This window comes from Pipra filicauda, unplaced genomic scaffold (assembly GCF_003945595.2).
Source record: "Pipra filicauda isolate LSUMZ 115617 unplaced genomic scaffold, ASM394559v2 scaffold68_size4259465_pilon, whole genome shotgun sequence".
NCBI classification, from domain to species: Eukaryota; Metazoa; Chordata; class Aves; order Passeriformes; family Pipridae; genus Pipra; species Pipra filicauda.
In genome coordinates, this window is record NW_024104853.1 from 4,190,576 (window position 1) to 4,215,166 (window position 24,591).

The window sequence follows — 24,591 nt, forward strand, 5'->3', positions numbered from 1 at the left end:
AACTATGTGAAATCAGCGTTTCTGTGAATGTATCAAGAAACCTACCTTACAAATTACATTTGCAAATTTCAAGATGAGATTTGCAGGAAGTGTGACCTACAAGAAGCCCAACAGAATGTCAAAAATTAAGAAGGGTTTTAATATATCACATTCTGTGAAACTGAACTAGAAGATCTGCATAAATCTTGTTTCTGGAATTACATAATTCTGGGTAGAGAAAGTGTAACCACCACCACAGAGTTGATACATTACTGTCACACAAACTGGTCATCTGCTATAGCATATTCCTGCCTCTTTAGTTAGGGTTAGACCAACATCCTCTTGCCTAAAAATTACTGAACTTTGCTGTTAACATTTAGTTCAATTGAAACTTGATACTGAAGGAGCAAAAGTTTTCTTATTTTGAAAGAAGTTTTGCTTGTTCCAGCTTTTGCTTAAAAAAAAATAAAATCTGTGATGCAAATTATAACATTAATCTGCTTCTCTGAAATGTAAAAATGTTTTCTAACTGAAATAAAAGGAAAAGGAGCTTGAACCTACATGCAGATCAACAATATATACCTGACACTTTTCCTGTCCCTGGAATAACAGAGCATTATAATTACAGGAAAAGCAGACAGGGAAGCACTAATAAATGTTTTTATCCACATCAGCTGGAAAATAATTTTACAGTATTTTCTTCAAAAGGCTAGAGAAGTCAGGAGGGGGTGACACTCTACAGATGAGTGTAGCGATAGGGCAAGACTTGGCAATCTGTACCTCAATATCTGCACAGGAAAATGCTTCTTGTGCAAACAGTCACGTGCAAGTACATGAGGCCTACAGTGTCTCTGTGCACAGGGCCAGCAGCTGGAGCTGGTTTCACTACATCAAAAAGCCAAGTCACAGCACAGCATGACTGTACCCTGACGCTTCTCTATTTCTTCCACACCACCGTGACAGCAACAAGATCTTTGCCAGGGCCTTGGCCAGGACTGGGAAGGAGAAGGAAGCTATCAGTTAAACATGGATACAACCTCCTCCACAAAAATCCAGGGGAAGAGGAGAGGAACATCAGGAGCACTGGCCTGAAAGCAATGGCATTGCTCCTTCTCTGCTCCTCAGGAGCCATACTTGCACGCAAGCCCAGAAATCCTCAGCTGGTAAGACTGGCTAGTTGGGGCAGGAAGAAACAATCTGACTTTTTCATGTTGCTGCAAGGGAATATAAATAAAAATAAATGTATTTGTGCAAGCTTCTCTGTTGATGAACATTCTCTAGAAAAGATACTTTTCTCTCTGAACTACAGCTGGTATTTAGAAACATTTTCTGAATGTCTTGAATGAAAAAACAAAGACAGGTTAACCAAGACTAAACATATTTATCTAAACAAAGCTGTTGGTTCAGAAGCAGAATGAGAGATGCAGGGCAAGCATTTTATTGGATTCGTTCTGAAGATTTACTTCTGGGTGTAGACATTTTGAGGGAGGGGCAATGTTCTGCCTACTAGCGTGCCTTCTACTGTGATTCATTCAGTGCCTTTAAGTTGCCAGGATAAACTACTGATTCAACATGGTAATGCTGCCTAATTCCAAAGACATATCAACAGCACCAAGGTATGCAATCCCACAAAAAGTGATGATTTTGAAAGACAAAGTGGTGCAATGTGTAATGATGTAACCCTGCCACAGCATCAGACTGTGCATTGACAAGACATATCAATATATATTGTTATTGCTTTTAGATCCCTCTATTTCAACCCATGACAGGTGTCTCAAGGAAACATAGAGGCTCATGGCATTTCACTAAACTTTACAGTTTCCTCTGCAGTTATCTGGCAATTCCTGAAAGCAAGGAGGAAGGCACCGTAATAAAAAAGTTGATGTGTCTTTAATATCTAAACTTGGTATGACACACCTTGGATCATAAAAAGTTCATCACAGTCTGATAAAGTAGAAGTTATTTTAGAGTATGAGAGTGTTGCAGACTCACCCTCCCTTTTATTCCCTTTTATTGTTTTAAGATGTATCTGGCACTTGGTGACAGTGGCACAGAGGAGCACTGCCACAGCTAAGGATATGCCAGCATAACACTGCCTTTATTATAATGCTGTAAGCCACACTTCAGCTGTCATAATAGCTCAAATATAAACTGCTAATCATCCCTGCCTCTCCTAGAGTGTTACACAGTAAAACTGGCATTATGAACACAAACCAAAACCACCACACCTCTCATCTTTCTAAAAGAAGAGGTAAACCTTTCCTTTTTCAGTGAAAGTGTTCCCAGTCTAGTCTTGGCAAGAACAGCAGCAGCTTCAACTCTGAGGCAAGCTGAAGACACCAGTACCTGGTTGAATGAAATCTACTGGGAATGAAGCATCTTGCTGCCTTTGGGAAGTGCTTCAGCTTGTTACAAGGACAGCTGATGGAAATGCTCTCTTTTAGCTTGCTGAACTTTTCCATGGTAAAACAATATAGTCCCACTATGGTTTGCTGAAAAACCTTGTGCACACAGAAGCCTCCAGGCTACAAACCTGCCTCTTCCTTTCTCCCTTGATTCCCACCCACATGAAACAGAGCACACCTTCGGAGAAGCTGCTGTTTCCCTCACTTCCTCCATGCAGCTGGCTAACACCACCAGCCAGTACTGGGGCTGAGGTTTCTAAGAGCCTGCAGAGAGGATCCTCTGTTGGCTTTGCAGCACATTCATCTGCCACAGGAGGAAAAGGGGGAAGAGTCCAGACTTCCTAGCCCTAGCACCTCATCCCTGTTGTCCCTGGGGCAGACTGTGCTGCCCCCTCACACTTCTCAGACCCCTCTCATTCTCCCTCCATGAAGAGAATTGGTTCAAAACCCATACGAGAGTCACATGGATTGTGAAACCAAGCATGGGGATGTGAGGAAACGTGGGGTGTGCAGCCACCCTGCAACCTTAGGTCTGCCCCCTTGTGCATGCACAGGGATGGCACCTTGTCTACCTACACCACAGGTATCGCTGTCCACAACCCTTGCCTCAGTCAGTACAGAAACAACATATAGCTTCTTCACTTCTGAAACTAGCTTAATAACTCTCTCAGGTGCGTGCATGGGGGAGAGGGTTTAAGTTGGTAGATGCAACTTTATTTTTGCTTGCCATTAATCTGTCCTACCTGGTCACTTCTCTACTCACCTCTGGAGGATTTACAACCTTGAACTCACACAGCTTTGATCAGGAAGTGCTTGATCTCTCATTGTGGTTTACTCATATAAAGTAAAAGCCTTCGATACATGAATCAAAATTAAAAGATGCATGTTCCCAAATCAATATTTCACGATTAACTGTAAAGAAACTGGTTCAAATGACACTGAATAACTAGAAACTGGGGCAAATAAAAAATACATCTGAAATTTCAATCACTTTTATGAAGAACAGGAGTCACCTTTAAGGTCTTCTGAACTTCATCCGTATTACTATCTTCTTCAGAGTCAGGTTTCTACACTTCGCAGGTACAAAATTTAACTAAAAAGACTTCAAAACTACTATAAAACATTTAGCATGTAGGCTTTCCCTACCAAATTTCAATGAATTATGTACAGTAGAAGAGAGAATGCAGGAGAAAGATGCCAAATAAACTCCTTGAGAAGCTTTTAAAATATGAAAAGGGAATATTTTTATTATATGAATGATTTTTGTTATCAGTAGCATGACTTTCAGTGATCACATTTCCACTATTAATATCCTGGTGCCACAATTAATATTAATTTATCTTTTATTAATCCAATGATTAGATTTGTGTTTTTAAAAAGCTGTTTATATCAAGAACTTTAGTCATGCAGGGCTTTTTTTTCCCCTCCAATTAATTAAGATTAAGCACTGTAAAAGAAGGCAAAGCAGTAATTTCTAATGAAACTATTAATCATTTAAACCATTGAACACTAACAGAGTTTACATATTGGCAGTTATACCATTTATGCACTTACTACTTGCAAAAATGTTTTAAAGTAAGTTTAACCTAAGTTGCCCTTCATTTCTGCACTTTCCTGCATACTGACTTTAGTTAGCGAAAACAATCGCCGACTGCACCCCGATTATCGTCCCAGCTCTGTATTCCTTTCCCTGACCCTCATGATCAGAATTTCAGGTCAACTGAATAGTGAATATTACTGTCTTTTTGGTTTGCAACTAACAACAATTACCAAGTTTTTGCACTGAATCTAGATTTCACAGTTTAAAATGTCCTCTCGCTCCAAAAAGCTGTCTTGAATCCTATCTATAAAAATCAGATAAACAGCAGTAAGATATGACAGAACAGATGGTCACTTTTAAAAGCCATGTGAAAGCACATGTGCCAAGAGCATACAACTCTTAAGTTAGGGTCAAGAAAAAATAAAAGAAAAATGAAACTAATTTTGTTTACTTGAATTAAAATCCAAGAGCACTTCTTCTCGGCAAAGGTAAGAAAGCAAGCTTTTCTTGGAAAATTCAGAGGCAGAAGGGCTGCACTGACACCAGATCCCTTCACTCACCCACAGAGCTCAAGGATGAGCCACCAGGCATCCATCTGTTTTAAACCTTCCACAGGAGAGCTGCACCACTGCTGTACAAAGAGTGAGAACTCCAATGAGGAAACTGTGGCCAAGGGAGCCGGGATCAGAGGCATGGTTGGCTCTGCTGCCCCATCCTGCCCTTCCCAGCCCTGCTTTGCCGCTCCAGGCTCTACCCCAGTAAGGCACCCTGACAATAAAATGCCTGTTCTTGTAAGAATAGATGTAGAAAATATATAGAAAATGTTAAACATACACACCTTTCTAGAGTACAGTCTGAAAAAGTTACTTGGTGTTTTCTTACAGCAACTGTAGTTTACTGATCCAAGCTTGTTCTAACAATACTTCTCCTTTTTGTTGCACTGCCACCGCTACTTTGAAGTTATTACAGAAACAAGGTTAATTTGGGTAAAAAGGTTCCAGTTGACAAGCTGATTCACTTTTTTAAGCAATGGCTGGACACATCAAGTTGGAGCAAGGCAGCAGGTAACTGCCAAGAGGGAACTGCGTGCGAACAACTAGCTGAGGAGGAAACCACTTGTCCTTGGAAAAAGACACCCGGAGTTACGGCTCAAAGAAAGTTTTTCACATCTGTCAAATCTTCCCTGGTCCTACTCAGGTAAATGACGTTTCCCAGGTTGGATCTTCACTGTCTTCCTCCGGCATTTCCAAATTCAACACTTTTTTTTAATAGTAGCTAAGAGCAGACTGCAACAAAACACTCGGGTCACATTTTCGTCATGCCGTTTGTCTGTGGTTCAAAAAAAGATTTGGAAAGTGTTACACACCCTAGGCACAATACCCAGCTTTGCTCTGCCAAGAAACACTAACACTAGAAAAATGCTCAGATGACTTCAAACTGTACACACATCTGTCTTTTCTGTCACCAGGGTCCTCTCGTTTGTTTGGGGGTTTTATTGCTGTCTTCTGAGAATGAGAAAGGGAATGCCAGCAGAAGAATCAAGAATGAACAAAAAGAAGACAAAACGCTACCCAAGGATGCCACATGTGATGAAATGGACAAATATACTCTTACTTTGTGGTGTGCTATCTCCTCCCCAGTAATTCAGATACTCTCTATACCAATTTCCTCATCTGCCTCAACTCCTCACTAAAACACTAGGCCCTTTCAATACTACTTTTTTTACTGTTCCTCTGGTTAAAACTATCGACAGGGCCACAAAGGCTTACTGGCTGCTAAGCAGAGGAAGTTAAAGGCATAGACTTGCATGCAGTTGTACGCTTGCCTCTGATGATAACCTATGCATCCGTCCGGACTTGTAGTTTGCTCTAAGTTTATAAACTCAGAAGTATTTTAAAGTCTGCAAGAGTAATGAGAGGAAGAAGGAAATTGAGACCGCTGTTTTTTCTAGCAAACTCAAAAGTTTGCTCTAGTCAGCATTAAACATGCTGTTGACCCAAATCGAAAAAAAGTGCAAAAACCTAACTTCTCAAACAAACGACTAACCTGGAGTCCTTTACTAAAAATTACGAGTGTCACTCACTTGTCAGCTTAAAGGCTGTCAGCGAGTGACAGCCGGTATCAAAGCTTTTGGAGTGCGGGTTCATTCCCCTCCTGGAGCGGCCGGGACGGGAAGCCGGGGCCGGCGGTCCCAGCCGCCCGGCGGGGCGGGGGCACAGTGGGCGGCGGCAGGAGCTGCCCGCCGCTACCCGCCTTCCGAGCACCTACCTGGGCAGAGGGAGGGAGGGAGGGAGGGAGCGCCCGCGCGGCTCTGAGTCGAGGTCTGAGGCGAAACCGTCAGAAAGCCAAAGAGAGGAAGAGGAGAAGCGGGGACCCTCGGGCGCAGAGCCCCCGCGCCGCCTCCCGAGGCCGCAGTCAGGCCGGCGTGCAGCCAGGCGCCCGGCCCCCGCCCCGCCCCGCGTCCGGGGCGGCCGCGGCCCGGGGGCCGGACGGGGCGGTGGGGCCGGGGCCCGCCGCCGGCAGCGAAGGCGGGGCGCGGCGGGGGTGGGGAGGGCGCCCCACCAGCCGCAGCCCCCCGGGCCGCTGCCCTGGGGCGGCCCGGCGGGCCCTGCTCGGCCGGCGGAGGGGAGCGGGGGAAGGAGCCCGGCGGCGCCCGTGCTGGGGCCGCCGCGGCGCGTTAGCCCGTGGCCCGCTGCGGCGGATGCGGCGCGGCCCGGCCGCCCCGCGCTGCGGCCAAGGTCGCGGCTGCCCTGCCCTGTCCTGTCCTACCCTACCCTGTCCTGTCCTGTCCTGTACGGCTGCCCTCGGCCGGGCCGCGCAACCTCGCCCCGGTGCTGCCCGCGGCGGGAGGCTCGGCAAACTTTCCCCTCTCCGCGGCGGGGCCCGCCACCCCCGGCCCAGAGCCGCCCCGCCCCGCGGCGCCGGCTGCGGTGCTCACCTGAGGCCGGGTGGCAGCGCGAGTGAAAGCGGCGGCGCAGCTGGTGCAGGATGACGCGGAGGCCGATGCAGTACACCCGGAGCAAGGGCACCAGCGCAGACAATAGCGACATGGCCGCCTCCCGCCCCGCGGCGGCGGCGGGCTCGGGGCGCGGCGGGGAAGGCACTCGAGCAGCGGGCGGCCAGCGCGGTGTCTCCGCCGGGCCGGGGGGCGGCGCGGCCCCCACCCACCCACGGAAGGGAAAGCGCCGCCGCTGTCACAGCAGCGCCCGGGCTCGCTGCGGCTCCCGCCCTTCTGGGCATGTGCGGTGGCGGGGGAAGGGAAGGGGCGGCGGCGTGCGGACCGGCCTCGGCGGCGGCAACGACGGGGCGGCGGCTCGGCCTCCGCCGGGACGCCAGGGGAGCTGGGGAGGGGGCGAGGGGCGGCGTGTGCGACTTGACGGGGAGGCAGGGGCGGTGTGACAGCCCGTCCGGTGAGGCCGGCGGGGCAGGGGCGCAATGACTCGCTGCCAGGTCTGTGGCAGCTGCAAGCAGGCAGTGCCCAGGCGGGTCGAGGCACACGGCGCTGCCTCAGCATCCCGTGGCTGAAAGCGCTTATCGGGTTGTCCCAGCATTTCCCTTCTCTCTGGCACAGAGGAGGGGCTGCTGCTGACTCCCACAGGCATCGCTGCGGCTGGGCACGGCCCCTGTGACCTCAAGCTCTCGTGGTCTCAGTTGCAGGTACCAATTTCACCAAATACAGCTCAATATACAGAGCTTTCCTACACCAGAAGCCTGAATTTTATACCAGCCTCACGAATGCATTCTTTACAGCGATACCTGTTGTATCAGATTAGCAAAGGCATATAGTGCTTTTGGAAAACTCCATAAAAGAGTATGGCGTAATAAACACTTGAAGAAAAGCACCAAGATCAGTGTTTACAAAGCCATAGTGTTGTCTACTCTCTTATATGGATCTGAATCATGGGTCATCTACCGCCACCACCTGCGTCTCTTAGAACGCTTCCATCAACGCTGCCTCCGTACAATTCTAAACATCCACTGGTCAGACTATGTGACCAATACATCTGTTCTAGAGCAAGCAGCTATCACAAGTATCGAGGCCATGCTGATGAGAACACAGCTGCGTTGGGCAGGTCACGTCTCCAGGATGAAGGACCACCGCCTCCCTAAGATCTTGCTTTACGGTGAACTTGCCACTGGCTGCCACATGAGAGGAGCCCCGAAGAAAAGATACAAGGACTCCCTGAAACAACATCTCAGCCTTGGCCATATTGATCACCATAACTGGTCTACTCTGGCCTCACATCGGGAGGCCTGGAGACACACCATCTATAACGCAGCTGTCTCCTTTGAGAACACACGCAGGATCACCCTCGAGGAAAAAAGGCAACGCAGAAAGAACCGTGTATTGCAGAATACACCATCTAAGGAGTCTTTCTGCTGTGCCTTTTGCAATCGGATTTGTCTGTCACGTATTGGCCTCATAAGCCACCAGCGTGCCTGCAGCAAATGTGGATAGAGCCTTCCCAAATCTTCGTTCGCGAAGCCTAGCCATGATGACCTGTTGTATCGAATGATATAACTTGGTGTTACCAGTTTTCAATCCTCAGCCTTATTTTTAAAACGCTGAGTATTCGGGACAGAAGAGCGCATCCAACCTACCAGTTCTTCTGGTAGTTGGCTGGTTTTGGCTACAGGAAATACAGCGCCTAGTCCTAACGTCGTGGTTTTCATTCAAGAGCTGGCAGGTTTTCATAAATGCAGATGAGTCTCAATATTGATACAAAACCAAACCAAAACCAACCAGAAAAAAAAAAAATTCATTTCACAATAGGAGACATTGACCTTTATATTCAACTTCAAATCTTTACGTAACTTTTTGTCTTTGAGAATGATGGGAAGCCATACAAAGTTCTGGAAGTGCATTTGAAGTGTAATCTCCTCTTGCCCTTTAAAAAAAAAACACTCCATACTTTCTAGAAAAAAATACAATTAACAACATACTTTTTCAGTGTCAGATCACATTGCTGAGAAGAACTGACTTTCTGTCTTCTGTCAGAACTACACATAAAGTAAAAGCATAGTGTGTAGTTGCTCCAGGACAAAACCAAGCATTTAATTTTATGTATCTTTGGTGATTATTTTTTTTATTAACACATGAAATTATGCAAACATAAATAATAAACATCATGAAGTCACATCAGTGAGGGATTCATTCTTAATATATATTTTTTGCAACCATGCATGGAGCAGTAAAAAGAGCAACACATAAAAAGACATGAAAGAATAAACACTGACATTTAGTAAACGTGAATTATTCTTTCAACTTATCTCAGTAAAAATCAAATCTCGCCTCTTAAGTTGCTTTACATACTTTTCTCAGGACTACAGCATTAATGAAAGCTCTTTCAACATTAAACTGTGAAACTTGCCTACAGTGTATTTACACAATCTATATATACCATGCTTTCTCAGGTTTTCTAGTATAATAGAATCAATTGATGCGTATTCAAGCTACTGCAATAAATACTCCTCTGTCTTTTATCAGACAATGCTATCCAAAGAATTAGGCTAAGTGGGGGAAAACTGATGGGTTGACATTCTAGTCTTATTGGTCCCACTACTTTTTCTCAGGGTGTTACAATTATTTTCAACCCTTTGTGGTTCATGAGTACGGCTTCACAGAAAGGATGAGGAAAATTTGTTTACATAATATTAAATTATTTTTTCTAAAGCCTTATGGGGCATAGAGGAGAAATGAAAATATTAACAAAAGGCTGCAAGTCTTTACTTCTTTTCAAATATTGTCTTATAATACCCTAATATTGTACTATAATACCCTAATTTTAGTCGATACTTCCTTCTCCTTGGTTTTCAATAGTCTGCATCTTCTTATTGATGCTTTGGGTTTTCTTCTTGCAATCATTCACTGCAAAGCCTCAAGTATTCAGGCTGGAATCTCATCCATCTACTTTAGATACCTCACTGAGATGTTATTACCTCAATGAAATTTTAGGTGTCTTAGCCCTAGAAGGTACAAAAGGAGCAATCTAATTCCTCAGCTTTGCTTATTGGCACAGGACAGAAAGAGAGGCACTTCTGAAGACCTGCAGAAAATTGACATCTTTCTTGGAGGCACCTAGAGTGCCTCCTCCTTTCCATTAATTGCAAGTGAACTCACAGTGCCAGTGGACAAAGCCAGCCTGCAGCTAGTGCAGTGATATCCTCTTGGAAGCTCATCAGAAACACTCCTAATGCTCCATCAACACATGCTCCAGTCTCTCTGTCCCTCCTGCAGGACTGACATTAATGAGATCACAGTGCTTCCATCCACATTTTGCATAAAGATGCAAAAACCCATAAGAAAGGAAGTGGATGATGTTTCTAGACTCTAATTAAACCCTGAGATCAAACTTCCCAGCAGAATGGCATACTCAACAACCATCAGCTAGTATGGAAGGTAGGTGTTGCAGCTGAGGGCCTGTGCAGCCAGGAACACATGAGGCATGGGCCCACATCAGAGAAAACAAAAGCAAACCCAAGGTTATTCTAGCAGTTCAGGCACTCTCTGGCACGGGGTGGAGGGTTATGAGGTTATGCCTTGTTTTTCTTTTCTCCTGTATGACACATCTTTTCCAGGTATGTGAGTTTGCTCCCCTTGGTTTTTCTTCTCTTGAGATGAGAACTGGAGCCAACAATTCCTCGTATCCACCACACAGTGGTTCAAGTTCAGTAGGAGAGGTTGATGCTTTTTGCCCAAGCATGGCGTAATAGTTGGGGCAATCTCATAAGATGTCGATGGTGACACATCAATCCCTCTGAAATGGTAAAATGTACACCTGCGCTCCTGTGCTTAGCTCAAGACACACTCTCTATATGTATGTCAAAGCTGATGGCCCATGCCGGAAGAAGCCAGACATAATTCTGACTGCTGCTAATTTTTCAGGCTTCTAAAAGGGATTTAAATGCCTGTCTTCCTAAGCTGGATTGTATTGGGACTTGAGGCAAGAGATAAGTACCTATCTTCCCAGAACAGGATCTCCTTAGCATGTGTGGGTGAATATAGTTAAATGCCTGAGGAGCTTTCAGGTTCAGTTGCTCACAGTAATAGGCAGTGCTGGGAAACAGTCATTTGGGATTGCATCTGGAACTCATGTAGGGTTTTGAGCACCTGCAGACAATTTTGACAGATTACATATGCTTTTTCCCCCCTACCTTTATGCAAAAGAAGAGTAATTTTAGATACCCTCAAACTAGGCATTGTTTTGCCTAATACTGGGCATTTGAGCATAGCAGGACTATATGGAGCAGTAAGCTCTTGGGCAGTCTTTGTAGTAGCTTGGGGAGGGTCACTTACTTGGAAGAGGAAAGAAATTTTGCCAGTGGGAGAGGTGTCTGCGAGCTACGCAGTAGAAAGTCCCAGGGACTGAGAGCAGGGTCCTCTGCTGTGGGCAATCATTTGATGGGACACATTTATTTTTCTCAAGTAACACTGGGGAAGATAGATAGCAGACAGTGTAAGACTGACCTTCTGTGTAACAACTAGTAATGCAGCATTTGCCTAGGAGGACGGATGACTTTTGATCCCTCTCAGTCTTTTTCAGATCTCTCACTTTTCAAGAAAGTGGTCTCACTGTGAAAAACTGACCCTTGTCGGTGAGGCTGTAGTCATAAGGATGTGAAGCCCAGGAACACAGTAAAGCAAAGAAGTCTAAGGGTTTTTAGCCTAGCATTTAAGTTCATAAGAATGAGGCGACACTGTTCCAATCCATATTCCTTGAAGAGCCCATGCTTTTTAGACTAGAGAAGAACAGAAAGAAATATGGACTAATAAATGCAAATATAGTCTGAGAATAGGGACACTTCCCCTCTTACACCAAATGCTCAAACCTCTCAGCTATTATGCAAGAAGCATAGTGTGCTTATTACTCCTGCTGAGTTTTATTTAAATCGACCATCTCTGCAGCAACTATTGTATTGGTGCATCTAAGTTTTCAGTGCATGTCACACTTTCAGGATGTATCTGGCCTGGAAAGCCTGGAGAATGAGTAGTTGGGTCTGAATTTGCATTCTCCTCCCCTGATATGCCTTCTCTATATCAGGTGAGTTCTGAGTATCCCCTCTGCAGTTTAGTCAAGACTCAGAGGCCAGAGTCAGAAGAAGGTATGCAGAAAAAAAAGCAATAACAAAAATAAAAATAATTTTTAATAAATCATCAAACATGTTTACACACAAAACTTCTACAGGAACGTAAGTATAAAGCAGGTGAGCTGCTAACAAAAATACACAATTTTTTGTTAAAAACAACTTTTGCCATAAACCACTTAAAAATACCAAATCTACAGGTATTAATGGCCTTCAGACTGTACTCAGTAGCTTAACTTGGCCAAAAGAACAAGTCATATGGAAATTCTAAATATAACTAGCATTTCGGCAGTGGATATTAGTTCTTAGATAATTCCTGGATTTATTGGAAAATGTCTGTAAGTAGATAAACTGATTGATTAACATACATGAAGTTTCAAAAGCCCTTTGACAAGATCCTGCACAGAAGTGATGATAAGAACTCAGGAGATAAGAATCAGCATATTGAGCAGAAACAAAACCCCACAGTAAAACAAGAGCAAAAACAAAGTGATTGATTTCCATTGAGAAATCAGAGCAAAATAAGAGCAGAGTGTCAAGCTTCCATTCCACATCCAACCCTGGCTAACATATTCCTTAATGTCTCAGATGGGATAAGGGAAAAGCTACTGCACCATAATGGCACTGTGTTATTTCTGTTAGTCAAGGCAGGAGATGAGCAGAGGAATTTCAAACAGATTTGAATAAGCAAGGTGTACCGGCAATATTCCAACACCAATAAAATAATGCTATTGAAAAAAGATTAATTATGCCCACTATAGAAATGGATTTGTTGACAGATAGTTCATTTGTGTTAAAACATATCTAGTGTCAATAACTGCTACATGGTTATTTCAGTGTTTGTATAGGGATGTCTGCAAGCACCTGGGGCATTCCCTGTGCAACACTGCTCCACCTATAGCTAAGACTATTTTGTTAATGTTCAGCAAACAGCCAGGAAGATTATTATGGTCCAAAGCAAGAGTCTTCCATGACACCCTGGTCCTCCATGCCTTTGATCTCTTCCTTAGATAAACACACCTTTCATCAGAGACGTGGTTTAGCATCATTCTGATATGAAGGAATTAAAAAAGCAGAATCGCCCCTCAAAAACTGGGCATCATGGGTTGATCTGCACCTGTATTTTTGTTGCAGCTGCTTGCAAGAATACTTGAGTACTGCGTACAATAATATTATGCAAGGCGAGGTTTGTGAGGAGAATGGAGCAAACAAGCTTTCAGGTACATGTAATCCTGCCCATATGCTTAACCAAGTGGGACTATGACAACACCATTACTATTAGTATTAAAGGTTCAGTAGCAGTGTTCACTGGTCTCATTTGTGCTGTCTGCAGGCACTTCCCTGCAAACTAAACTTAACTGCTGGTGCAGCTGGGGAAAGTCAGCTTCAGCAAGCAGTGTGACTGAATCCTGTGAAGACATGGGAGCCTTGGTTTTGAGCACATCAGCCATGTTGAGTCCCACTTATTACAGATACACAGGTGACTACACACCATAAGCAGGGTGTTCTCACACTAATGGGTGACCGGGTCAGGGAAGCTGGGAGATGGAGTTTGAATGTCAAGATCTTCAGAGTTGGACAGAAATGGCCAAAGTGGCAAGAGCTATGCCTCACAGAAATGCATGTGAGGTTGGGGCTGTGGCTAATGTTTTAGACAGGCAGAGGAGGCACCTGCAGCTGCCTGAAGAGGGCAGTTCTTACCTGTTTTAAACTTTTCGTACAGCCTAAAGGGACCTGGCTTTGTGCCCCGGTTGTCTGTGTGTGCCTCACACCAGCATGAAGATACTTTTCCTCATGTATTCCTGTTTCAACAATTGACTTCTTAGATGGGAGCTAATACATGTTGTCTTTTGCACTTAACTGCATAGATTTCCTGGGCTCCTTGGGGGCAGGTTCTGCCCGTAGCTCTTCAGCATGGGAAGAGCATCTCTTATTTTTGTTGTTGTTGGTAAAGACTGGCTGGGGTGTTTCCAGCTGCCTGTCTATCTAGACTGTGGCATATGAGAGAGAAAATGCAACGATGGTTTAAGAGATGCACAGAACAAGTTGGAGGGAGGATCAGGCCGAAACATGATGCAAATGCTGAGCAAAGGAAGATGACATGCAGATGACACAAGATATGAATTGTGAGAAAGGCTAGAGGTGTATTCACTTTGGTTTAACTTTGCTAAAAAATGGTCCAGCTCACTGCTAACCCAGATGATGTCACACAGTGGGAAGGATGAAGATGGGCAATTTTTTTGCTCCGTAGGGTGAGGATGTCTGAAACCAAGTGCAGCTGAAAAGCCTTGTCAAGTGAAACCATCCATCCTGTGACAGGGCTGGGGCCACCCTAACCCCAGGAGGAAGTGTGCTTATGGGGTGTGCAGGGATGTGGACTACGAACAGGAAGGATGCTACAGTGACCTGAGCTGGGAGGTGTCTGAAGCCTGATGTTATCTTTTTCCCTTCTATATCAAATATACTGGGGAATTACTGAGAATCAGAAAGGGTCTGGCAGTTCTTTAAGCCCACTCTACACTTCTTTTATCCTTCCCTCCGGCACAGATGCTTTGTACTACTCTTTGTCAACGAGTCCTCTCTCCTTAATCTCCCCAGACACTTATTACTGCTGCAGCTTCTTCTCTAACCCCCTTAGCAGTCTCTGCACTGCTACTTTTTCTTGTCCTGGGACAGCCAACGCTCTCTCCCATTTTTCCCAATTCCATCTCACTTTCTGATCACCCAGACAAACCTGTCTCTCTATCTGCCTGCAATTACTGGATTCCTTCTTCTCTTGATCACACCTGCCTGTCAGTTGTCCAAAAAGATTACGTACGCCTTGAAATTTCCACTTACTATAATAAATGAATAATTGCAGCATTATATAACTTGTTTATGTTGAGCTTGTGGAGTACTGGTTTGGACTCTGGATATTCTATAGCATTATATTAATTTACTAAGCACAAAGCAACAGTGTAAAAAACTCACATGGCCAGGAAATTAACAGACTCAACATTTTAAATTTAAAGGGAAAAGTTAAAATAATAAGGAGGTCCTGCTATTCTTGAGGACAAATTCACATATGACACAATGACATAAGAGCAGACATCTGAAAGCCCTTTCTCATTCCGTGCCCTTGCGGTGATCAGTATAAACACTGAGCTTTATTTTTCATTCTTCATCTCATTTTTGTCAGTATAAAATCAAGTCATAGTGTGATCAGTGCCAAATTGCCTTAAGAACAACTGCAGAGAAGATTCAGCAGGGCTCACACCTTACACTTTCTCCTCTAACATTTGTCTCTGAGGAAGCACAAAATGTTCCATAATTGTAGTTTGATGCCCTAGAATGTATGCCCAAGAAATTATCAGAGAAAATTCATTCTGCTGATAAAATAATTTAAAGGCTGGAGAAAGCCAAGGGCTCATCCTGGCAGTTGTTAAGAAAACACTATCAGTTTTGTTTGGTCACTGGAACAGGCTCCCTAGGGAAGTGGTCATTGCACCAAGCCTTCCAGAGTTCAAGGAGTGTCTGGACAATGCTCTTGGTCACGTGGTTTATTTTCACGCAGTCCTGCAAGGAACAGAGAGTTGGACTCGATCCTTTTGGGCCCCCTCCAACTTGAAATATTCTATAATTCTATGTCTGATTCCAATTTTACATACGATATTAGTCTTCATATTTTTCAGAGGTCATAAACTATTTTGATGATACATAATCCATTACTTATGATAGTTTAATTTCCAAGTCTATTAAAACAGCAGTTTAATTCAACATCATCATCACATCCCAATCTGCTGAGACAGTACAGAATGAAACATTGGACATTTTTAAAAGTCTCTCACTAGAGATTCTCAGATATGTAACAAAGTGGATATTTCTCACTCCTCTCGCTGCCCTGAAAGAGAGCTGAGATTTCTCAAGCCTGATAGTTGAAATTCAGATTTCCATGAGGTGCAGTGGTTAGAAATGGTGCGTTTCAGATTCTGGATTAGTCTTGGTTTCATATTGCTTTCTAATCTACTGCTGCTGTTTCAGTAATATCAGCCATTTGCATTCAGTATTTAATGATGATAAGCCTAACGTAAAGGACTCAGCTATCGCTGCTTGTATATATGTTAAATTTTTAGGTTCTGGATTTGGTTGGGTGGGGGTTTTTTGTGTATGTATGTAAGAGCATGTGTTTAAGTACCAGCATAACATTATAAAATGACATAGGTATTTCACATGCGTAAGAAGCTTTTAAAATGATTTTATAACAAGTATTTTTCATCAAGTAAAAGGCCTTAATCCAAACCAACCAACAATTCAAGTGATGAGTCGCAATCTTTAAAGCTACTTCTAATAGCTAGGCTATTTGTTTTCTAGAAACTTGCAAAAAGACCATCACCCACTCAGACCTGTCATTCTGACTGTTAATTGATAAGTTTAGGATAAGCTGCTTTAGCATTACAGAACATTTTATTCTATAATCCTGGCTAGAACATGTTTTCCTACCCCCTGACTTCACTTCAAAGCAGATTTATCTAAGGTCTAGATTACCAAAGTGACTTTAGACAACTTTGCATAATGAAAAAAAAAAGAATATATGTATGCATTGTAAATGCATATGTACAGACAGTAAAATAACATTTTGAAATTTTATTAATCAGGTGGAAGAGGAATGGCATTTCCTGAACCCAGGAGTGAATAAGGAAGCATTTAAAGGCATTGGTTTACACTGTTACTTCATTCCTCAAAAGAGTGGGGATCTTTTTGTATATAAATCACATTACAGCATCATTACTACTTTGAATAAAAGAGTTATGTTGGCTATAACATGCATTTGTTACATAAAAATTTAGAGATGGAGAGCAAATTCTCCTGGTAATCATATGTTCAAATTGCAAGCCTCAGCAAACAGAATAGGTTTTTATCTATCAGAAGTGTAAATCCAAGACCTTTACTACTGCTGCAGATTAAAGAAGAGCAAGCACCCAAACCCATACATTATATACAGGGTGAGTGGCTTTATGCTCACAGTTTCACTGGCTGGGTTTCTTATTGCAAAACAAGGGGGTTTCCTGCAATTTGCATGTTTCGTCTTGCACCCATCTCGCTTCTGGCCAGCTTGCCTTTTATTGGGGTTTTGCTTCTTAATATTAAGAGACAATTCACTGTGTTTAAGTATTACTTTTTTCAAGGAAAAGTGAAGATAATAACTACATTTTGCATCTGGCTTCCCTTGTCTTTTTGTTTGTCACGATATCAATTATGGCCTGGTTTTGCATTGTCTTGCAACCAGCTGTTTACAATATGTCATTAAAAGCAATCAAGAATCTGATTGTATCACTCTTGCTGTTGTTGATTAAATAGGGAAAGTATGAAGTCAGAGTACTTGCCCGCTTCATCAAAACACATTTTGTTTATAGAAAAGTGCACAAATTTGCTTGTATTCAGGCCCAAAGAAATGGCTTTTCTTTTTTTTTTTACCCTCAGGTTTAATTTTCTCTGTATTTAATTATTAATTTTTCCTGCTGCTAATCAAAAGGTTAGTTTAAATCATTATGTTGTGAAAGAAAATTGCACTCAGCTTCCAGAATGCATATGAATGAATGCATGATCTGTAGTTCAGGGATAGGATCAGGCACTGAATAGCCACATTGGATGAGACAAAAAATCAGCACAGATTTGTATATATCTGTTACAGAGATCAGGATCAGATATCTCAGAGGGCAGTTTAAAATCTTCTCAGCAGACAGCCTCCTATATGGTAGTTTCTACTTTCCTTCTCATCTTCACCTATTATACTGCTATTTTTAGTAATGGTTGTTACTTTAGAATTCCAAAGATTTTGTTCATTTTTGTCTTGTTGCCATTAATTGTCTCTTTATATATATTTGATATGTAGAGGATACTCCAGATTATTTTTTAATTTTATTGTTTCTTCTATTTGTGCTGCATTTCCTTTATATGATTATATACATTGTGTTAAAAACTATTTTAACATTTTATAATTTACCACCTTCTGATTTCATTGCACAGCCCTTTATTTCTGTATGAGGCAGGAAAGCAAAATTCTCAGTCTATTTTTAAACCATTTATATTATATACTGCTTTTTTGTCTTACTCTTTTCCTGTTTATTGAAAAAGGTCTTTTAAGTCTCTTTGGAAGGAGTTAACAATACGACACAATCTGTTAACTTTTACTTAAGACACCTCCTGTTCACAGTGTACTGTGGCGTGTCTCTTAATGTAACTGAGACTAATACACGGAAAGAGGTGTTGGTATAAGTGTAAACTAAGCAGACACTAAAGTATGAGTAATAAGTGAACCACCGACAAGGGATGTTCTTGTTAAGGCCTGCACAGAACTGGCTAGTCATACGATGCTGCTCTCTACCCTGTTGTGAACTGCAAGGTCACATGAAAATACAGATGACAACTGCACTAGATATTTTCCAAAAAGTCTGCTCCCAGGCTCTCTTGGCAGTCTCCAGCACTGGTGCAGCTCATTACAACCATCCAGCGCTGACTTACTTTAGAGGGTGAAATCTCTTCACGTGCTGAGAGTAATGAGATCGGTACCACCAATGGAGAGGAGCCAGGATCTTAACGAATGCTGCAAAAGGTTTTTGACAGCATCTGCCCTCTCATCAGCACACACAACAGCTCTCCATCTGTGCCATCATCCAGCCATACTCTGGGACTGCATCACCCCTTCACGAATTAGGCCACTATGCTGCTAAGGACAATGTGTAAGTAATACTTTTGCTGTACTTTCTTTTTCCAATTATATTTGTTTGCCACTTGAGACAGGAAGGGAGAGAGGAAGAGAACAAAAAAAAAAATAAAGCTATTTGCAATGAGTTCTTGAAACATTTTAAATATAAGGCTTGGTCTCAACTTTTCCTCTTTCATTATCTGCTTCTCCTACTTGAAATTTTCAGGACTGTTTGAGCCCTGTAATAACTTGTTTGATTTACAGTTATAATGATTTATTCCTGCTGCGGGGGGGGGGGGAGGGAGGGAACCATGCTGATTACTTCTCTCTTGTTTTTGCTGTGTCATTCTCTATGCTCATAATATGTATTGCAATGGGTTTTCTATAAAGATAAAAAAAATCAGTATAATTTTCTAAAAGCAAACACTTGATACACACATTGATACACAAGCTGCCAACTATATCATATGTGAAAATAAACACACCTGTTGAGTGTACAGATGCTTCAGATTTTTTCACAGAAAAAAAAATTCCAGATACCAAGAATCAGAAGTGTTCCCTGTTATTTTCTTGCCTACACAGACCAATCTATTGCAATCTATTATCTTTGGGGGTTTTTGCTATGCACTCGGCTGACAGCTTCAGTGATTTTCCCTTAATAACTTCAAGCCATTTTTCTGATCATTGCACTGGATGATGGTCCTACTCAGTATATATACTTTGGCTTTGGGTTTTCTTGCTTCCAGACCAACCAGTTTCCATTTATACAAACTACAGTGATTCTAATAGAAAAGGCAATCAACTGGATATGATTTTATGTCGTTGGTTTGCGTCCTCTGAATGAAATTCATTCACCCTTTTAGAGAGGCACAAGAAGTACATGATTTTGAGTGCTTAGGATGTAATTTTTTGGTGGATTTTTGCCTCTTTCACAAAGGGGAACTTTGCTCTTCTTTCAGTATTAGCATTGTGCCTGCAAACAGAAATCATATTACCTTCAATTATGCTTGCTACACATCAGTGGCACACTACTGACTTCAGATTTATTCCACATTTACAAGAGAAAGGAGAATAGGTTTCACTACTGGAAGATACATTTCTTGGCAACTTATAGCCACTAATAAAAAACTAACACAGATTATTAGGGACTAAAAACCACATATATCTGAGGTGTGGAGTGATTTAATCATCCCTGTCCAGCAACTCAAGATAGAATCATTAATGATGATAGGAAATACTTGTTTCAGGGTAAAATGAGCAAGCAAGTAGTGATGGTGCACACAGATTCCTTCCATCAGCTCCACGCTCTGCTGCACATTAACTCATTTTCTTGTCTAGGAATCACTCCACAGATTGACTGGTTTTATTTACCAGCCCTCCTAGGCAGAGTTTGGAAATGAGAAAAGAACTGTTACCTTGTCTACCTAGTCATTTATTTATTATATTGTTTTCATGCTTCAGTCCACTGTCTGCAAAGCTTCTGTTTATCTTTCTTCGCTGCCTTGTACCTGCACTTCAGGCATGAGGCTGCTGCCTCTGATGTCTCTACAGAGTAACCCAAACCCATGCTCCCATGTCTCCATGCTATCACTCTTCTGAGGAGCTGGCTGGGAAGGGAAGAGGGTCACTATCAGAATGCCAAGCACTCCCAATTGCCAGCCAGCTCCAGCAGTCTTGGAAGCAGAAGAAATCCTTTCATAGTAATTTTGTGATACTTAGTGGATTTGCAAAATTTTAGGCTTTACCTATATGTCAATGTCCCTTTATGTGCCTATGGAATAAACTAATTGAAAATATTCAAGCTAAGAAATAAGCCCTAATGTGTATCTAGAAATTAATATATCTATTAAAATCAGTGACAATTGCATGACAAACCCCCTATGGACTAATTAGTAGAGTCAGCACACAAACACTGGTTTCCTAACAGACTTTTTTTTTTTTTTTCCCTCTGAAAATCTGCCAGTTCCTCAAGCATATTTCTTCACCTTCTAATATTTCGAAAGGCACAGTAACCAACTCCTGCATCTTTAGCACCACCAATTCCAATCAAAATATCAGCAATGAAGATGGATACCCCTGTCAGGCATCTTTTTTTCTCCTAGCAGAGCAAGGAGGACACAGCCAGTATCATAAATCACTTTCCTTTAAGGGTAAAATCAAGCAACATGAGAAGTTAAAGGTGTAAAATAAAAGTTTCAACTTCAGTTGCCATTTTCTGTGTCATAGAGTAACAAAACCCCAGTGCTGGATACAGTCTGGCTCAAGGAAGGCGAAAGGGGCTGCATGGTCTCATGGTCCGTAAAGCAAACTATTTCCATGAAAGTCCTAGTCCTAACCCTGATCCCTGGAAATGTTCAAGCCCAGGCTGGATGGAGCTTTGAGAAACCTGGTCCAGTGGAAAGTTCCCTGCTCATGGCAGGGAGGTTGGAAGTAGATAATTTTTTAAATCCTTTCCTACCCAAGCCATTCTGTGATTCTATGATTCTATGGCCAGGCTGCGAACCTGTCAAAAGCCAATTTGCAGTTGTTAATATCTTTATAAGAATGACATAAATTGCTTAGGCTGTAAATTTTCTCTGGTAAGGCATGAAGGGCAAGAATCAAATCCCAGTGAGTCCATGGAAAACATCTCAGTAAGCTTTGATTTTCCTTGGACCTGACACCCAACTGCAAAATGAGAGTGCAGAGCTGGGTAGAATATTCAAGAATATTGTAGAAGGGAGGCTGGGGAGGGAGCGCTGGCTTGAAATACCCAACACCCTTTCAGATCTGTAACAACAGATGACAAACAGAAAACAAAACAGTAGCTGGAATCACCTTTCAACACAAAATGTTTCTCTCCACTGATCCTAACAAAAAGGCCTTGTTTCTCTCGGGCAGTCTCTTTGAGCAAGCTGGGAGCCAGTCCTTCATCTTCTAAATCATTAGGGGCTTTTTCAGCACTCAGAGTGGCCAGTCTGCTTTTGGGGCAGGTTTCCCAAGAGTGAAAAAAAGCAGTGATAACTGAAATGTAAATGCTGTAGAGGAGCTCTCATCCAAGCTGGCACTGTTCTGCTTTATCGCTAGTCTTGCAACAGTGCCTTTCAGTCTCAGATTTGTTTACTGACCACAATGCCCTTGTAATTAAGATGTGATTTTGCTCCAGAAAGTGGCCTTGGGTAAAAAATAAAAAAGGGAAATAAAGTCATCACATGATTCCACATAACTGCAAATGATATCTTCAACTACCCTCATACAACGTCATTAATTGTTGCCGGGGTTGCAGGGGTGTAACTGGAAGGTGGATTTGGCCTGCAGAACCATAAATCCCATGAGATAACAGCTAGAAAAACACCAGTCAAACTGCGCAGCCCAAGCCAAGCTGTGGAGATGATGGGTAGGGCTAAATCATATTGTAAATGTATAAACTGAAAAAAATGTTCCAGATGGTGTATTCTTCCCCTTAAATCCTCTCAGGTCTCACCTAGAGAATATCTCTAGACACAGTCATAAGAAAAGCGGCAACACTTAAGAAAAGAAGTCTTGTGTACAAAAAAATACTTGAGCTCATATTTGAATGGTTTACTGAAAAAATCTTAAGCTTTCCATACATATTTTTCTTTGGATAAAAATAGTCTATTTTTCTCTAAGCTCATAACCTAACCAAGAAGGGAACAGGTCAAACAAATGTTGTAATATAAAGTCAGAGACATTTTATGCTTTGCTAAGGTCCCAGTGCTGAAATGTCTGATGTTAGAAACAACGGAGCAAAAGATTTAAATCACTGAAAGCTATTTTAGAATAAATGTTTCTTGCATAAGTTGCATACACAAGAAGAAAATAAAAATTAAGGAAAATTGCCCAAATGAAAAGCATAAGCTGTGAATTTCAATAGACAATATGTAGGCTTGCATATTCCAGCTGCCATTGCTCTATTTGGCTTCAGAAACAAAAGTATTTAGGATAATTATAATTACAGCTGGTTAGAATTTCCACGCTTGGGGAAACACCAATATTTCAGCATTTGTTTTCATGCTGAATCAGAATAAAAAGATTCAAATTCCTCTCAGAGAAGAATTATGAAAAATTATAATTCTTAGGTATTTAATATAGATACTGTCAAAACACTGTCCTACATATATCAGTATCTGCAGCATTTAGTAGGAACATATTGTAATATTTAATTTGGTATTCCAATAGGTATATAAAGTCAATATGAAAGGAATAGGAAAATTAAACACTTTCAATTTACAAACCAGAATATTTTGATGTTGAACAAGGATGTTGCAGGGGAGATTTTAAGCACTGTGAAAATGTTTGCATTTTGAAAAAAAATTATTTGCTAACCACTGTTGTTTTACTAGCTACGTTTTGACATCTTCCAGCACTATTTCTCTTTGACAATATCCTGACCAGGCAGTCTGTCTGCCTTCTTCCTTCTTTCTTTCCTTTCTTTTTTTTCCTTGACATTAGTGTGATGACAAAGGAGCTTTATTACTGTATTTGGATTTTTTAATTTTTTTTTTTATAATGCCTAGTTATCTAGAAACCTTCACATCTCTGGACTAATGTGCAAAATTGAATCCTCATAAAATCCAAGTGAGGGAAGTATGCAGATAAAATGATGGACAACGAGAGGTATGCATGTCAGAGGAGAGCTAGGATTGGACACAGCGTAGCCCTGGATCTTAGACAGCTTCAGACTGTCATGCCTCTTGAAAAATGGTTCAGTGCATCAGCTCACAGAAGAGATTCGCCAGCTAAACTGCTATGCACAAAACCAAATTTTATATCTTTTTCTGACCACACAATTGATGCATGTGGGAGTGCAGGTCGTGGGTGGTGCACCTGCATGAATCAGTTAGTTCAGATCAAGGCACACTCTTCTTGAGGCAGAGCTCCTGCCTGTCCCAGCAGCCTGAAAGTATTTATGAAGCATAATCCTTAAGAAATGTGGTAAAGACATTATGGAAACATACAAGTCTTATGGCACAACACAGCACATGTGCAACTGTGTTCTTTAGCCATAGAGGTAATGCTTACACTGGAAGGTAGACAAGTGCTCCTACACTCCTTGACCTGTATCTGTAGCCCCTTCATCTGCTTCTTCACATCTGGAAACTGGGTGCTCGGGCAGGATGTATTCTGTGACACCCTCACAGTAGATGTGTCACGTGCATAAGGAGGTGGCCAGCTCTTCTGAACACACTCACAAATGCCCAGTTCATTGAAAACTCAAGCTGCAGCACAGAATATCCTGCTGTTCTCCTTCTGACAGGGAACTACATCAAAAGCTTTGCTGGAAGTAGGGGAAATAATGCTTCGTGATGATCTCTCTCCTACCCAACAGTGAGAGCCGCGGTTCCACAGCCCAGTGTTCGTCCTGTCCCTGCCTTGAGCAGGCTGGGTTCCCCAGCCCTGACCTACACAGTCCCTGGAGGGAATATTGCAGTGTCTCCTTGTGCAACTCTTGGGCACCTCTGCCTCTACTTCAAGTGTCCTGCCTGTGTGTTGGTCAAGCAGAGCATTTCAACAGAGCAGCCTCCACATCCAGGCACCTTGGTGCCAAAAGACAGGCACTGCAGGGCTTTTGCTCTTCACTTTTCAATAAACTGTCTCCGATAATTGCCTTGGCTTTAGAGTGGAAGGTCTCTGGAGTAACGAACAACTGTTATTTCTAGTACAATGGGATCACTGCCTATAATGGTACCCCTTAATTGATACTGCAGTGCAAATTATGAAAAGCAAGAATATCCAAATATAGAGACACTTGACCCTTGTGACAGGAAATTAAGGTCTCTTCTCTAACACTGCTGCATGCCCTGAACTCCCACTTAAGTCAAAATGAATTACATACATTCAATACTTTGGAAAACAAGCTCTTAACCTTTACAAACAATAGCTTATAGAGCTCACAT

At 42.3% G+C, this 24,591-nt stretch overlaps 2 protein-coding genes across 9 annotated transcripts in view; both read right to left on the reverse strand.

Moving 5' to 3' along the window:
• Positions 1-24,591, reverse strand: part of DHRSX (dehydrogenase/reductase X-linked) — a 208,980-nt gene that overhangs the window by 159,136 nt on the left and 25,253 nt on the right. Inside the window, exon 1 of one of the 2 annotated variants that reach the window (XM_027751288.2) lies at positions 6,863-7,113. The exons of the other annotated variant lie outside the window; for it this stretch is intronic. Within the exon in view, the coding sequence (XP_027607089.1) occupies positions 6,863-6,974 (112 nt within the window). The 5' untranslated portion in view covers positions 6,975-7,113. Of the gene's footprint in view, positions 1-6,862; positions 7,114-24,591 lie in introns of those variants that run through there. 2 annotated transcript variants of the gene reach the window in all.
• Positions 1-24,591, reverse strand: part of ZBED1 (zinc finger BED-type containing 1) — a 50,763-nt gene that overhangs the window by 4,887 nt on the left and 21,285 nt on the right. The window contains exons 1-4 of one of the 7 annotated variants that reach the window (XM_039388825.1): positions 6,863-6,942; positions 4,763-5,253; positions 3,148-4,555; positions 46-96 (exon numbers count right to left, since the gene is read on the reverse strand). The exons of 1 other annotated variant lie outside the window; for it this stretch is intronic. The gene's annotated coding sequence lies outside the window, so the exon portion shown is untranslated. Of the gene's footprint in view, positions 1-45; positions 4,556-4,762; positions 5,254-6,007; positions 6,191-6,862; positions 6,943-24,591 lie in introns of those variants that run through there. 5 more of the 7 variants (XM_039388823.1, XM_039388824.1, XM_027751284.2 and 2 more) reach the window with 5 other exon arrangements.